This window comes from Camelus ferus, chromosome 5 (assembly GCF_009834535.1).
Source record: "Camelus ferus isolate YT-003-E chromosome 5, BCGSAC_Cfer_1.0, whole genome shotgun sequence".
Taxonomy (NCBI): domain Eukaryota; kingdom Metazoa; phylum Chordata; class Mammalia; order Artiodactyla; family Camelidae; genus Camelus; species Camelus ferus.
The window spans coordinates 35885509-35902966 of NC_045700.1; the positions used below are offsets into that span (position 1 = coordinate 35885509).

Genomic DNA, 17458 nt, shown 5'->3' on the forward strand with positions numbered 1-17458 from the left:
ACTGAATGCTGTGAGAGAGCGTGCCAAAGGAAAGACAGAGAGGACTGGAGAAGTACGTTCTCAGCCCAGAGTTGAGAAAGCACAGTGTGTCTGAGAAATTGCTAGTAGTTTCAAGACTGGAGTGTAGGTTGCATGTTGAGTTGCTGCTGAATATTATGTTACAGAGCCAGAGGCTGGGTCATGAGGACCTTTTTATATGATATGCTTAAGTTTCTGCTCTTTTTTCTACTGCCTCTAAATTTCTGGGTTACTGATTCATGCAGACAGTGGGAGGGAAATGATTTTTTTTAAAAGCTATATTAGGAAACTACTGACACCAAAAAGGTTCTACAATTAGTCTTATCAATTATATACTAAAATCAGTTTCTGAGGCTCTAATGACGTGAAAATATACATAATTAACATGTAACATTCCCACAATGTAGCATAGATTTCCAAATCAAATTATCATTGGTAAAATAATTTTACTTTCCAGAATTGGAGTTTCAATTTTAAACACATGAAATGTTGCTCTAAGAACTTTTCCAAAAAAGAGAAGAAACTTTTTGGTCATTTACCAGAATCATGAATTAAAATCACCAATAGAAAAAAACATATTAAATGTCTCTTACAATTTTCAAAGTAGCTGGTATAAAATTTTCTACTATATAGGACAAACCCAGAATTTTTAATGATGTTTCTAGTAGTAATCATAAATACAATAATTGAGACTATGCTACTATTCACTAAGAGCTATTGAGAATGGTTATCATTTCTTTCAAAGAGAGAAGGGACCTGTATGATACTAATGCTATTTTCACTGTGCCAACGTCACATTAGAGGTAGTCTGGGAGTGCACACACACTTCAGTGATGCAAATGCTAAGAGGGCATTTGATACCATGTGATAAATATGTCTTATATTCTTGGATGTCATTCTTACCTAGGGATATGCAGTATTTTTCCATTTAAAAAAGTATGGCCATAATGGGGAACAGAATGTAAAAATGACACCAATTTTTTTTAGGATAAAATGGAGATTTTCAAGAAACCTTAGAAATTTGTAGGACCTTTATTACTTAAAGACAAGCATCATTTCCTCAATGAGATACTTTAAGGGAAACATGGAGTGCCTGAATTTAATGAATTTGTTCACTAATTTATTTAGTGAATTTGGTTGAATTGCATGGGACTAATATAAATCCTGTGGTTCTGGTACAAAATGACTCTCAGAGAACCAGAGCTTCTAGGATCCCCTCAATCTCATGATTCTCAGAGCATCCCCCACACTCTGTCACATTGTGTGATACACCTATGTTGAGGAGGCAGTGGAACCAGTTCTGAGGCATTGCTTGGATGATAATGATAATGATGAGGATGAGAGGAATAAGAAGGAAGAGGAGGAGGAATAAGAAGGAAAAGGAGGAGGAACAAGAATGAAGAGGAAGAGGAAGGGGAGAAGGAAGAGGAGAAGTAGAAGCAAAAAAGCCAGGTGAGGTGTATACACAAGGTTAAAACTGACTAACCCCCTTTGCACCTTCCTCCTCCCTGACCTCACAAGTCCTGATAACTACAACATTATACTTATGTATATATCATCCCTTCTGCCTGGAATGCACAGAACCTCCTCCTTTACACAAAAATAAAGCCTGTGTTTTTATTTTTCCCACAGCTATTTCAAGAATTTTAACATTTGCCTTTTTTTGAGCATCCACATAACTTACTATAGCATTTATTGCACTCAGCGACAAATTATTTGTTTAAAGTTGATCTCTCCAACTGGAGTGTGAGCTAGAGGTCAGAGGACCTAACTTATTCACCTGTTTCTTTACAGATCTATTAAATTCCCACCAGTACAATTTGCCAGACACCTCAAGAGAATTTTTAATTTTTTATTTTTCTCTCTGATACTCAAGCCTGTATCAGTTCAACCTTCTTCTCCCATTGGTCTAAATATTGTTCTTATTTCCAACTATAATAGTTATCATATGTCTCTAATGGACATATTCAATATGTCTTAGCATATAAAATTATTCAAGCACTTATTAATTTGTTGAATGATTAAATCTACAAATGCCACATTGCTTAAATTTCAGGACAATAACTTAGACTGCCCACAAATGACTATAATATATAGTTCTTGACTATATTTTTAGATTAACTATAAATAATTACAAGCAAATTAGATTGCCTCCTCCCAGTTTTTCTGGTCTTCATTCCCAGCTCTCTCCCATCTCTGCCTAGTTTTCTAGATATAGAAATTCTTGAAATAAATGTGGATTCTTGGCATACACATCATTTATAATAAAACATCTTTTTATCATCTTAATTATAGTACTGGAATTTTCTATATCAAATATTACTAATATCTTAAATAATAAGTCATTTACATTTCATTTCAAAGTTGAAATACCTTTTGATAGCAAATGCATTAAATGTATATTGTCCTAAACAGCCTAAGATGCATAGGGTGAAAGTTTAAAAAGAAGTTTTTAGTCACATAAAAAGATTACTTTATGGACTCTGAAAAGCATAAATGAAAGTATCCCCAGAAACCAAAGGCACAATAACAAATGTATACATAAATAAACTTATTCTATTTTAGAGTTATAGAAGTTTAAACCTCGAACAATGACTGTGGTAGAATGATCTGTTATTATAAAGTTTTACAACTTATCTGATTGCAAAACAGGCCATTTTTAAGAGACCATGTTGCAAAGATGCCTATGTTTCTTATGTTTTATGATTCTACTGGGTCTCTTAGGTGTTTGTTCTGGGCATAATTAGGAGACTACATTTCTTCAGACAACAACTCGTACTTAAATTTCAAAGACATAAATATTATTTAAGAGACACAGATTTACCTCAGGGTGTAGGAGCAATAAAAGTGTAAATAAGATTAATATTACAAACCATTCATAGAAGACAGATATAAAGAATAAAAATGATACTGTTTTATGTCACATATTGAGTATGAATAGAACAATCAGAGTAATTTTTTTTAAAGGGCCTATTTCTACGCTCAAAATACTATAAAAACCAAGTTTAAACAAATGAAAAAATTATGAATCATGTGATAATAGAAATCTTTATCTTATATTTTAATAAAATTTTATTTTATATTATATTTTATTGTATTTCATAGGTATAAAATTACATTTTAAAAGAATAAAACTTTTCAGTTATCACATTTTCTTAAAATCCACCAAAATATTACACAAAAGTCTGTACTTACTTTAGATTAAGTGTCATTCAATTCTGTTAGAGTAGCTACTATTATACAAATGTCTCCTAAATTAAAATCAAAATTGTTAATAATTCTCCAGTCAGACAGAGATTTTAATATATCTAAGTTACACTGATGACAATTTTTCCAGAATTTACTTTGCTATATGACATTTAACATTTTATTGCATAGTTAATATAAAATCATTTTACATGTTTTTAAGGATGATTTAATTTTATAATTGAAATTAAGTACATTAAATAAGCACAATATACAAATACGTCACATAGGCATGTTTACCATGTCTTCAGCTCAAAAATGAGTTTGTTTAAGCACAACTGTCTGCATGCACAATTCTACTTTTTATTTTTCACTAAGTAATGTTTAGTATAAATACAGAGGATTATTCAATGTTCTCAAGACTTGAATCATTGAGAAGGTTATACATTTTTTCTGCTTTCAAATTGTTTATTAGCTGACTTCTGAAACCTGAACTACTCTCTTCTATTTTATGGTTTTGTCTCTTGAAGTGCTGACATAGTCATTCCGTAGTAGATGCATGTCTTACAGCATTTTGCAGTTTATAGATCCTTGAGGAGATAAACAAAAGACTCTGTTATGATTACTACGGATGTTTATTAAGCTAATATGAGTAAAGTGTTTATGAATTTGTATGTGGCATAGTTTGAAGTTTTTATAAATGAGACAGGAGATTTTGAGCTACTTTGTCATGTTACTTAAAACCAACCTAAGTTTCCAGTGATAAGTAATAATGAAAGCAGATATATTTCATCAGACTTGAATTATACTAGAAAATAAGCCTTTTTCATTCATGAGGCTAAAGATTATTCTTCCTTACATTATATTATAAAAACATTTATGAACTAAGGTGATACAGTAATGACCTTTAAAATTAATATGATAACAACAGGCAAGTGAATTTATATATATCTGAATATTCTTACTAATTATAGATTTATATAAAAGAAGACTAGAGAAATCAGATTTCTGAATTAGAGAATCAATATAAATTTTGGATGTTTTTAGTGAAAAATATATTAACACTAAATCAAAAAGTAAGATCAGTGTAGTGTATACAAAGAAACATAAAAGTGATGTTTGTGCAACCTTTTTGCTTTGATGAATATGGGGGGATTCTTGGAGTAATTCCAGATGTTACAGGAGATTTTTAATTAATAAGGTAAAAACAATTAATTTTTTAACCTCATAATTCTTTAAACATTACCCATAACATCTGTATTTTGTTTATCCTGTTTTTTCTTCACAATTTAATAATTAAATGTCTAAAGGTATTAAAGTTTAGAATCAAGGGTTACACATAGGCCATTTCAGAATTTTGAGTTGGCCCTACCTAAGTATCATATGGCTTTAATTTTACAATAAAGTTTGTCCTTTTAATGGTTAATAACAGAAAAATTGCAAGTGAGCTATCAGGAAGTAACGAGAGACAGAATATGAAGCCAAGATAAACTCATTATTGGCACTAGACTAGTTACATTTTGTGCATGTTAAGTAATAATAAAGAAATGAACAAGTACATATAGAAATATTTTGTTAATATTCACTGAGGTACAAGTTTATGTAGCAGACCTTGTGAAAGTTTGGATTATCATTAAAAATATAGGCCTAGTAACTGCTTAACTGTTCATAGTGTTAAGTTTTATCTTTCTGATATGATATAAACCACCTTTAATATTTTTTGTTTTTCCCACAGTACCTAATTAAATGCTGTGCACACAATAGTAGTTTAAGAAATTTAAAAAATACTTAGTTGATCACTACGATCTATAGGTATCATTCAATAGAGGAACACAATTTAAAATCTGAATAACTGGTAAAATTATCTAGTCCTGTTCACAGGTCTATAGTTACCAGAAGATGACAACATTTTAAGAATTACTTAAACTTACTCTGAGAGAATTTACCTACAGGATTCTCTCAAACATTCTGAAAAGATTATTTGTGATATGTGTTACTGCATTGTTATTTTAAATAATACTTCCTTAAGTGTTTAACTTTAAAAAAAGAAAACCACCTAGAATAAAACAATTTTATTATATAAAGAGAATTATACAGACAGAAAATAATAATGCACTCTTTCTTTAATGATTTTGTTTTATCCTCAATTGTTTTCTAAGCACTTTAACTGCCGCATTCATTTTAACTCATTCATTCATTCATTCACTCAACTATAATTTTCTAAGCACCTACTATAAACCTGGCTCTCATCACAGCACTGGTGATATGATGGTAGACATGACAGACAAGATTCCTGCTCTCACAGATCTTACAGTCTTGGAGAAGACAGACCATAAACAAGTATAAAATAAATAAGGATAATGGAATGGAGTTCCAGTGGTGGAGCGTAAGAAAAGGCAAAATTAAGGTGCTCTGGGAAGGCCTCTTTGACAAATTAACATTTGATCTATAACTGAACAATAAATAAGAACCCCTTACTTGGTGGAAGAACAGCAACAGTAAAGACCATTTGTTTAGGAATAATAAAAAGACAAAAATGACTGGGACATAGTACAAACAGTATAAATTGTATGAGGTAGAGCTGGAGAGGCTGGCAGAGGTCAGAGCATGTGAGTCTGATGTGTCACGGTGAGGAATTTGGACTTTATTACAATTGCAATGAGAAGCCACTGGATAGTGTCAAGATATGATCTGGTTTATTTTCTGAAAAGCTCACTCTGGCTGCTCTGTGGAGAATGCATAGGGAGTGCTGAGGAAAGCAAGAATGAAAGCAGGAAAAACAGGTTCTTTAAGTTATATGCTTTAAGCTATTACTTTATGTATACATGTACACACTCAAATGTATAAATATATGTAATTTTTGGTTTAATATTTTGGCATGGTTGCCTTGACATTTGTCTTCTAATTACTTCTGCTTGATGTGACTAGCCCTATCAAGAACTTGTATTGCTCCAATATAGGCAGGTTAATTTTCCTTTAGTTCCTTCTCACTTTAGTTGATACTTGTTTTTATACTTCTAAATATTTCAGACTGAAGAGTGAGTATTTGGTATGCTATTCACGTTTCCTTTTTACTGCAGATGAAGGTAGCTGGAAGAGGGAGAGCTGTACTTGTTTCTCATACTCTTTTCTAAGCTTTAGTAGAAGCGCTGTCCCTGATTTCACTCTATCTGATCAAGGGTACATCCTTTTCCCATGAAAGGTGCTCTTGGGCCTTGGGGGATTCTTAGAAGGTATCATTTTAATTAGCTTCATTTATCCTGTGGCTGCTACCTTCCACTCAACTCAGATCTTACTCAGCTCTCTTCAGCAGCTTTTCCTACTCTCCTCCTAGGCCACAAGGGCAAATATGAAAAACCAATGAAAGAGGTCATGACTTTCGGGTCTTTTGGGTACCTCTTAACCTGGGCATTCACTCCCTCAGATGATCTTACTCTTACTATTCCCTTCGGTCTCCCCTTCCCAAATTCTAAAAGCTCAACCTAACTTCCTCCTATCTGGTAAGATGGCACTAAGGGAATCAATCAGGAAAAAGACCTGGAAAAACCCCTCAAGAGACAAGTTCTCCCTGCCAAGTATGTCTCTTACCAGAAGCTCTAGAAAGAATCAGAGCTTGTCATTCTGATTTTTTTCCCCTTCTCTACTCTTCTCACCACTGCTTTCAGAAGGGAACAGAATTAGCAGCCCATTCCTGGAATTTGTTACCTCTCTCCTTCCCTGCTGGTCATTTTTCAGAGATTATGGTTATATATCCATGCATAGATTCCCTTATTATGTTAGATGTAGAGAGTGTCAATGGGCCTGGATAATTGTAAGGGAAAAAAAGGGAGTAGAAAAAAAATGTTAGGGTAGAACCTCCATAAGGTTTAGGAGAGTCACAGAAAGTAATTGCTGGAAGAGACTTTAGAGGTAAACTATGTTAGTAGTTTCCAATGCTGGCTGTGCATCTTGCTAGACCCAGTCCACAAAGCCATCACCTATGTAATAATCAGTAACTTATATGTGGTGCCAGGCATTGTTCCAAGAACTTTACACATACTCTTATATAGATCCACACCCATTTAATCATCACTACAAATCCTATGAAATAGGAATTAGTATTGTCTCTACTTTACAGATAAAAAAACTGAATCACAGAGAGGTTAAATTACTTGCGCAAGGTCATATAGCTGGAATGTACTGAAATCAGAATTTAAATTCTGATAACTCGGTTACCATGTTCAGGTTGCTAAACAATATACATACTGTGTCTTCATATCAGAAATCTATAATGATAATTTAAGCCAGAGATAGGCCCAAAAAACTGAAATATAGGGCTCTCAACTTCTAGACCAAATAGTCTCATTTTCATTAATTGTCATTTATTAAACGCTTATCTCGCTTGATAATCTTACAATCTTAAGAGGTAAGAATCATTATCTCAATTTTAAAGAAGAAATACCCTGAAGAGGTAAAGCAACTTGGTTTAGAGCCTGAGTCTGAGTCTCTCAAATTCCAAAGCCTTGGTTATAATGGTCATACCTCTATTCAACTGTTTTAATGCAGAAAGCATTCCTTTGTAGAATATTTTTTAACCTTTAACTGATTTCTATTAAAATTCAGATAAACTCATTTTGATTTATTTCAATCATTTTCTTATTCTGAGCTACACGATAAAAGTCTATTTCAAGGACAGTACTTAGGCCTAATTTTACACATAGAATGCTAAAGAACAATTGAGGGCAGAAGTCCATGGTTGAACTAATGTTTGAATTAGGACATACAGGACTTGTCTAGGTATGCTTTAACATAAATTTTGTGAAACTCTGGTCACAGTAAGAAATAGCTATACTTTTATCCAAATGAATGCCATTTACTACATTTAAAAAAGGTAATTAAAATCTCAGCCAAGAAAATCAACAACATACATTGGAATCCTCCCTACATTCTTTTGTGTTCTAATACTTAGTTACTATCTTTAACCTTTGGTTTGCTTATGAAAGCCAGTAAATCATGACAAACTCATACTCTGAAAAAATTTATCTTTAGAAGAGCCAATGCTTTATGAAAAAATATTAATTTATGACAAGGTAATATTTTTCTAGAAACATCCACTTACTTCTGCTTTTTTACGAGCTTCCATAGCTTTCATAAGCATCATATGTTGTCGCCTTCTCTCTCGTTCCTATTAGGCCAGATAAAATTAGCAATATAACTCATCCATAGTTAATAGTTTGATTTTCAAATGGAAAAACAAAACAAAACAAAACAAAACTCAGTATAGCATGTTTAGCATTTATAGACAAGTCACAGTAAATACTAAATATAAGACAAGAATGGCCAGTCTGTGCATGTTTTAGTCCAGGTTTAGAAAGCAAATACGAGAACAATCAAAAGCAAAAAGGTAAAGCAATGAACATGGAGACAGTGTAAACAGAAGCATACAAGATTTACTTATGGTCAGTTGTGATGCTCCTTCAAAAGCTGGCAGAACAAAAAGCATAATGGTTGGCTGGAACAGGTCAGTTACCTTACATCTGCTATTAGAAAAACCACAAATATGTACTACAGCCAATCAAATGAAAGGTCATGTTGTTCTTAAATTTTTAGATCAGGCAGGAATTGGTTTAGAATCACTTTCACTTCATGGTTTTAGAATTAGTTATTTTTATTTCAAGTACACTATCATTTTGTAAATCCAATAAGCCACCAACAAATTAGGAAGTTTTTTTTTAAAGCTTTTATACCAATTTAAACTAGTCATGGTTCATATACCAATATCAATGAAATGGGATATTCCTATTTACTGATGTCTGCCACTTGATGCGCTATTTAAAGCCACAAAAGCCGCATCATGGGCTAGTATGTGTCATATAAAAGGCACAGTGTGAAAATAAGGTAAGCACTAGCTTACTCTGATAGTCTCATTTTATTTCAAAAATAAAAAGTCACGTAGTTGTAATATTAAATCAATTTTTTTATTTAAATATATGTGGTCCCCTCAAAGGGGAATTTCTAAAAATTTCTAAAATTTGTCCATAAAACTAGAATATATTTCATATTCTCTCATCAACCTAACTCAAAATTCCCATTGTAGTCAATGGCAGTTTTGTATCTAGAATGATGAGAGAATATGGATCATAATTGTGTCTAATTGTATAGTGATCCTACATTCACTGTGACATCAGTAACGTAAATTTTTAGACGGCAGCCTTATGTGAGGCTTGCACAATTCAGTTACAAATCTTGGAGATGTATCATACTTCTTTATAGACAGACAAGCAGATGTATGCAATGCACTGTGCTGTAAAGCCATGCAGCAGTATGTAATATGACAGCAGCCAGTGCTACACTTTATGCATTGCTATGACAACCATATCACAACCAAATCACAATGCGGTGTTAGATGTACAAAAATAAACATACCCATACCATATCTAGTCTATGCCTCTCCAACTCCTGGTAGAAAGAGTTGGCACAACATTATGAAACAGAAATCACAGAGTCATGAAACCAATTTTTAACCCCCCAAAAGACACCAATACCAAAGCAAGGAATTTAAGCAGGAATTACACTGGAAATTTTTAAGAAATATGTTGAAGATTTTTCCAAAAACAGACTTAAGAAAAATTATAAAATGTACATGTTAACAATTGTATAACTGTATGTATACAGACCTGATGCTTTAGAAGAACAGCTTGTTGTCGTCTCATTTCTTTTTCCTTAAAAATAAGAAAGTTTTAATATGCGCTTTTTAGGGAAATTTTGGAACATGCTATAAATATTAAAAGCTCCTTTCTTGAAATTCGACAGTCTTCCGTTAGTTTGAACCATATGAAACTGCAAATATCCAATTGTTTTTTACTTATAAAGTGGCAACTTCATACAATTCTACCTCATACATAAAATACTGTATGATATGAGCTAAAATTTTAGATTAAAATTCAATGACCTAATAGCACACTTCAATAGCATATTCACTGAACTGACTACCTAGATAGTCAGAGCATATCAGATACAACTGGTACTTAAAAAAAATATATATATAGTGGTGCAAACCTCAAATCTAGTTGATTAAAATTCTTTGTGTTCTGAATAGAAAGCCCTAAATATACTCTATGATTAACCGCATCTATATCATTTCTATACACTGTGTGTGAATGAGAATTATAAGAGACAAAGGAATAAGCTTGGGATTTTTATGCCCACCTATGATTCAGGGCACCATCCCAAAGGGGTGGCATTTAATGCAAACAATTCTGTGAATGTCATCAAAAATTTGCATATTTTTATAAAGGTAAAATATGAATGAAGGAGAGGGTACAGCTCAAGTGGTACAGCATGTGCTTAACATGAATGAGGCCCTGGGTTCAATCCTCAGTACCTCCTCTAAAAATAAATAAACCTAATACCTCCCCCCAAAATAAAATAAATAATACAATAATAAAAAAAGTAAAATATAAATGAAATTAATATTAAAGGCAGCCAAGAAAAGGAGTAGAAATCTAAAGAACAAAGTCTACATAGGAAAGATAACAAACAGTTCCCTGGCTTTATAATACATAGTTGTGGTGGCTGTTTCCAGAACCAGTAGGACCACTTGGCTGCCTAATTTCAGTAAACAATTATCAGAAAAAGTGGAAGGTAAGGGGTGGAATGTGTGCATGGCGGGGATGGGGTGGGGTCAGAAGGTCCAACTTTCTTATGCTTCATGCCAGAAAATCAAAACCAAAACATCCCCAAACAACATATTAAATTACATTAATTAACAATGGCTAATTTTATTATTGGTAAATAATAGTTGATAAAGTTAGGGTTTTGTTTCTGTAGGCGTTTCACCTTTTAATAGTTAAAAAAGTTGCTGAACATTAATGAAGAGAAAGTTATAATCTAAGGAGAGAATTTGATTTGGGACATAATTTGAAACATAAATGTAAATGATACAAAATAGCTTTGGGGAGATCTTACTTATCCAGCAAAACTATATACAGGTATTATGCAATACTCTGAATTTCTGATTTTGCTATTTAAAGAGTTCAAAGTATCACATAAAATCTGTTTAATGAAATTTTAAAAATACATAAAATAAAAGCACACACTATATACATGTTATTTCTCCTAAACATTTTTTTAAGAGTCATTTTGAGGACAGCTATTTTTAAAATATAATTGGTACCGGTATAACATCATGTAGTTTTTATTTTTGAAAAATGAAAACTGATTCTCATCTAAACTGACCTTTATTCGTTTCTCAGCCTCCAATAATTTGGCATTTGCCGCTTCTTCCTTCTTCTTCTTTTTCGCCTGTGCATGCAAAACAGGTCTCAAAGTCATACAACAGCACCACTGCAACTTGAAAATAATCTAAGACTTGAAAATGGAGCTACATGCCTTTCACAAAGCACAGAACAACATGTAACATATATATAGACAATTACAGATCTTCCTAGTTAATATATTTAACATACTAATCTAATTTCTAATGTATAGATTAGCATTAAGATAAAGTACATTAGCTTTTCTTGTCTTCTTTAAATTCTATTAAAAGTCTCAAGTAATTGAGTGTTTATGGTATTTTACATTAAAACTTAATCACAGAAAAAATTATTGTATGTAACTTTGCCTTTTTTCTGATTTCTTAAAAAGTAAAACATGACCACTGTAAAAAATTTACAAGATGGGATATTTTAAACTGATAAATAAAAGTTACTTAAAGGATAAATCAGTAACATTTAAAAATGCACATGTCCACTTTAACTGAATTTTTTTAACACTTGAAATTTGAGGTAAAGAAATCCATTTATTAGCTATTTTAAGTGGAACATATTAAATTTGATTTTCCCTAACTGCCTATTGTGGTTAAATCCAAGGTTTTTTAAAAATAGAATGGAAACTTACAATCATTTATGAAGTATACTTTAAATAACAAGATCATGATACCAAATTTGAGCTTCATAATCTTAAGATCACTAACCATCTAGTAGTTTCATAACTATCTAGTAGTTACTGTCAATTTATTTTAAGATAGGAGTATTTTCAATTTGAGCTTTTTTAAAACTAATTTGAAACGGGTAAGGAAATTTTTCTAGAAGGAAAAATCCTGTAATATAGAAACCTCAGCTATTTGAAGCCCTCGGGGAATAAATTGTTCCACATAGCAATAGTTACCTGAATAGCTGAGAGGTTACAGTAATTTTAAACATTAAAAGTTTATTTTCACTATTTTGAATGGTAATAATTTTGAGATATATGCCTGCTTAGACACAGTATACTAAACATAATTTGGCTTTTTCTTGATGACTTGGGGCAATTATTCTGAACATCAGTTATTACACTGTACAGTTCAGTAGAGTAATGCCTTTCAGCTATTAAGGTGTTGAAAATTGCTTGCTATTCAACTAAAAGATTACAGACTCTTGCTAGGCTTTTGAATTCCTATATATGCTGGTTGAATTTTTCTGTAGTTTCCCTTGCTATCTTTTGGCTATTATTTCTGCTGATGCCAATATATGCCCTCTGGCCCTATTCCATCAGCCTGTGGGGAAGCAGGGTACATTAGAAACCAGAAAAATGAGCTGGTTAAACTGTTTCTACATTTTGAATTTACTTTCAGTTTAGTAATATTTTATTCTTAAATTAAAAGTAAATATCTGACTGTAAGTCCTAATGACTTTTCTAAAAGTAAAGAACATGAGTTTTAGCACAATAACTTTATGACACCTATAATGACTTTTCAGAGGTTTTCCCTTTTTCTTTTTCTCTTTTGTCTTATTTTACTGTTAGGATTGGATGAGTTTGCTAAAAAAGGTTCAGATAAAGTCTTACTCTGTGCATTACGCTTAAAGAGAATTTCTGATGGACATATTAATTTGTATGAGAACATGTAAGATTTTTATTTTTGCAGACTTTAATATATATGACTATATTACTTTAATTATATCACATTTAAGAATTCTACCTCTAGAATTTGCTGGGCTCGAAGTTCTTTTTCCATTCTGATTTGTTGAATTCTCTTAATTTTTTCCTGTAGAAAAATTATGATAATTTAAGATAATAAAATAAACTAAAAATCTAGGTGAAAAATATTTAAGTAGAATCAAATAATTCAAGATGTAAGTACAGAATTACCAAAGGCTGCCCATGATGGATATAAATTTTAGTTATTTAGTTTAACATCATATATGTGTTCATGTTAAATTAATATGATTATATAAAATTTATCAAAACAATCTGTAAAATACAAATGCTAAATAAGTATATGGAAACCAGGTAAATGAAGCTGATTAAACTAATTTAGCCTGCGAATTTTTACAAATACTTGCAGTTACAATTTACTTATTTGAAGTAAATATAGGGCAGAATAATAGAAAAATAGTGTATCAGGAGTTAGAAAACCTAAGGCTAGTCCTGAGTTACTGTCATTCATTGGATGATCTTGAGCAAAAAATAACTACTCTTGCATAAAATAGGAAAAGGTGTTTGCCCTTTCTCATTATGTCATGAATAAATTTAAAATGCTTAAAAATGTATGTGGTGCCACAAGATTGTAACAAATTAATATTAACAATGGCCATATTATAATTTCTTACTTCATATGGTGAATAGCCTAATATTACATTACATTTTCCTACTAGTAAATTGCATTTGTCCTAGGATTTCCAGAGCCAACACATTTTATACTGTTGTATATTATAATACCTGTTCCAATTTCCAGATGCTCATGGTACCTTTCAAGCTATAATTTAATGTTGTTAAACAATTCTTTTTTTTGCACACTGATGTTTTGGTTCCTTGCAGGGGTCTACTGCAGGGTAGTAAGATTTCTGGAATTACTGTTCTGATTTTAGAAGACTGCTCACATTCTATGATTTTGCTATTGGTAATCCTATCTTGGTTTTGAATATTAATTACAGCTTGCCCAAAATAAAAACCCAAGTGTATCTTTTGTTTCATTTTCAAATCTTAGAGAAGGTTGTACTTGATCCATATTTGAAGTATTTATTTAGATTAGAACTTGAGACCTAAGTAAAGCATACTCTTGATGTAATTTTTCTTTTGTCAGTCCTGTAAGGTGGTATGTTCTCAAGTCAGCAAAGCTGTTCACTGTTCTCTTAAGCACATAGATAGGTATGTAATCTTCATCTTAAGTGCACTCAGTCTAAAGGTTTATCTTAACTGTCCAAGTGATTTATATATGTGTGTGTGTGTGTGTGTGTGTGTGTGTGTGTGTGTGTGTGTGTGTGTGTGTGTGTGTGTGTATTGGTAGTGGTATCATTAGTATTAGCAGAGATAAACAATATTTATAAATTATTATAATACAAGTTTACCTTATAATATTGAGTAACCCCTGAACTGGGCACTTTACAAAAAAATGTCTTATTGATCGTAAAAAAGGAGTTGAAATTATTTTCTTTTTTATGTAAGGCAAAATTGAAGTTCCTAGAGAGTAAGTATTTTGCCTTAAATCAAATAGTAAATATAGAGCCCATCATATTCCAATGCTTTTGTTCCTTCTGCTTCATAATAATACTTCTGTAAGTTTCCAGAATACTACCTGGAGGACTATCTGGTGATATTAGCCTACTAAGTGGAAAACATAATCCAGAAGCACATGCTACTACTCTATTCTAGGTCTAATGCTGACTTTAAAACAGGCATTATGTAACTGACTATGTGAGTAGACTTATGCTATACTTCAATTCACTTTGCTGGCAATAAGGAATAAGTCAGATGGTATTGTGAAACTAGCTTCAGATAAATATCTTGATGAAAATCTATGATCAGCTCATTTGTATTAATGTTGCTGGAGCATTTGGACCCCAATGCTTTGTCGATGAACAGCAAAAACCATGCATATTTAGGTTCTAGCTACTTCAACACTTTAGGATCACTAAGCTGAATTTAAAGTGCTGGTAAGATTTGATGTATCTCTAGCCATTAAGAAATAGGATAAGCTATTTAAAAAAAAGTATAATAGCAATATTTCACCTTAAAATGAGATATGGACTTATTTTTACATATATATATGTAATATGCAGCAAATATTATATTTTAATAAAGGCATTCATTAGACTACATATTTATAAATCATCTTTACAGTGTTTTCGGCAATGACAATGAACAAACTAAGGAGAAATCCAAGTTTATAACTGACTACTTTAAATTATGGTAAAAGAGTTTAACATACAGTTTGGTGTTTTATATCTTTTAAAAAGTGAGCATTTGTTTTGTGCCAGGCACTGTGGTAGACACTTCACATTCATTACCTCATTTAATCTTTTGATGTGTTTATTTTCTTTTACAGTAGAGGAAGTAGAGACTTAGAGGTTAGGTAATTCGTCTAAGGTCACAAAACTCTTAAATTGTGGAGCCCAAATTCAATTCTAGGTTGCCTGACTACAAACTAAATTCTGAAACCCAATTCCATATCAACTCTTTCTAATCACACTGTTTTAGTCAACACTGGAAAGAACCTTAGAGTTAGCCACATCAAATCCAACCTAGGCCATTTACTTAGCAGCTATTTCTAAAACACAATTAACTTCACACTCAGAAATAACTACTTGCTATTTAAAAACTTTAAAGAACAGTAGTTATCCTCATTTACTTTCTGCTTTAATGATTACAGTGAATATACGGAGATGGGAGAGTAGTTCACACATTCCCATCTTAAATAGAGTTGAATATTTTGTCATGTAATACTTTATAAGAATTTAAAAATCACTTATATTTAATTTTGAAAACTACACAAAGGAGGGATATGGTAGATATACAGTAGAATGCTGCTGGAATGATGGTTTCTTTATTTTTTGCAGCATAGTTGGCCCTCCATATCTGCAGGTTCTACATCCATAAACTTTACTAACCATGGACCAAAAATACTCAGAAAAACAATTTCCAGAACATTTCAAAAAGCAAAATTTGAATTTGCCTCATGCTGCCAACTATTTACATAGCACTTACATTGCATTAGATATCATAAGTAATCTTGAGATGATTTAAAGTATACAGGAGAATGTGCATAGGTTATATGCAAATTATTCACCATTTCACATAAGGGACTTGCATCTGCAGATTTTGGTATCCGTGGGGGTCTGGAACAAATCCCCTGTGGATACTAAGGGACGACTGTTGTAATTTTTTAGTAACTCTGAAAGCAATCACTAGCAATGGAGGCAAACTTTATTCTATATAATTTGAATTTAATTTTTCACAGTATTTTACATTCTTTAGAACAAGCTTTTCTTATTAAAATTTAAGCATTTAAGCAACAATCTTTATTTACTGACACATTAAAAAGTTTGAACGTTGTTCATAATGTCAACTATATTCAAAGTCTAGCAGGATATTAAGAGTATTTATATAAATTTACTGCTTGGTAATTAGTTCTTAAACTTGGAAGCAGAAGACTTTGTTTTAAAATGAAATGAATTTTAACTAATGAAAGATGACAACTTTCTAAATATGATACATAACATTAATGTGAAATACAGTAATTTCAGAAATCAAAATGAAAACAATGTACATATAGAAATATACAATAGATTCCCAAGAAAATGCTTGTGTTTTAAGAATCAGTTCCAATGCATAAACATACCTGTTGTTTCATAATCTTTATCTGTTCTTTCTGCTTTCGCTTCTCCTCAGCAGCCATTATTGCTATGATGAAAAATCGAAGCATAGATATCATCAGAAAAGAAATGAAGAAGAGATGCCTCTTAAGCATTGCCCAACACTCACTCTTCAAGTTTATGTTACCATTTAAATCACCCACCTTGCTGTTTTTTAGCTTCTTTGGCCACCCGAGCCTGTTCCTGCTTTTGCAGTTTTCTCAAAAGTTTTATTTGTGCTGCTTGCCTGGCTATTTCTGAAAAACACAAAATTTCAAGGAATGTTATTAACAACTTTACATAACTGCTAACCTAAAAACAGTAACCTTGAAACTGGTATCATCATGAAGGACATAATTTTTAAGAAAATTGCCGAAGGTTAGATACTAAGTAGGAGAATGGTGTGGCAGAAAACGTCACGTTCATTTCCCCTAGAAGCTGCCAGAGCAGTTCATCAAATATGATCCCATAAACAAAACAAAAATGATGCTTCCCTCATCACAGAAGCTAACATAAGTACTTTTTTCCACATTTCATGTACTCCTCCCTTAGTAGGAAAGTAACCACTAATCTGTAAAAATGGTGATTTAGCTTCAGTCTTAAAAATCACACAATATATAAAAAAAGAAAAAGAACCCAAAATAGAACAAGGTCCCCAAACTTAG

General features: G+C 31.9%; 1 protein-coding gene across 24 annotated transcripts in view; it reads right to left on the bottom strand.

Moving 5' to 3' along the window:
- BAZ2B (bromodomain adjacent to zinc finger domain 2B) overlaps positions 1-17458 on the bottom strand; it is a 290588-nt gene that overhangs the window by 50945 nt on the left and 222185 nt on the right. For 15 of the 24 annotated variants that reach the window (XM_032479524.1, XM_032479525.1, XM_032479527.1 and 12 more), the window contains 7 exons: positions 16958-17050; positions 16781-16842; positions 13142-13207; positions 11422-11487; positions 9861-9905; positions 9610-9642; positions 8303-8368 (listed from right to left, as the gene is read on the bottom strand). In XM_032479524.1, the coding sequence (XP_032335415.1) occupies positions 8303-8368; positions 9610-9642; positions 9861-9905; positions 11422-11487; positions 13142-13207; positions 16781-16842; positions 16958-17050 (431 nt within the window). The remainder of the gene's footprint in view (positions 1-8302; positions 8369-9609; positions 9643-9860; positions 9906-11421; positions 11488-13141; positions 13208-16780; positions 16843-16957; positions 17051-17458) is intronic. The other 9 variants (XM_032479547.1, XM_032479543.1, XM_032479546.1 and 6 more) reach the window with 2 other exon arrangements.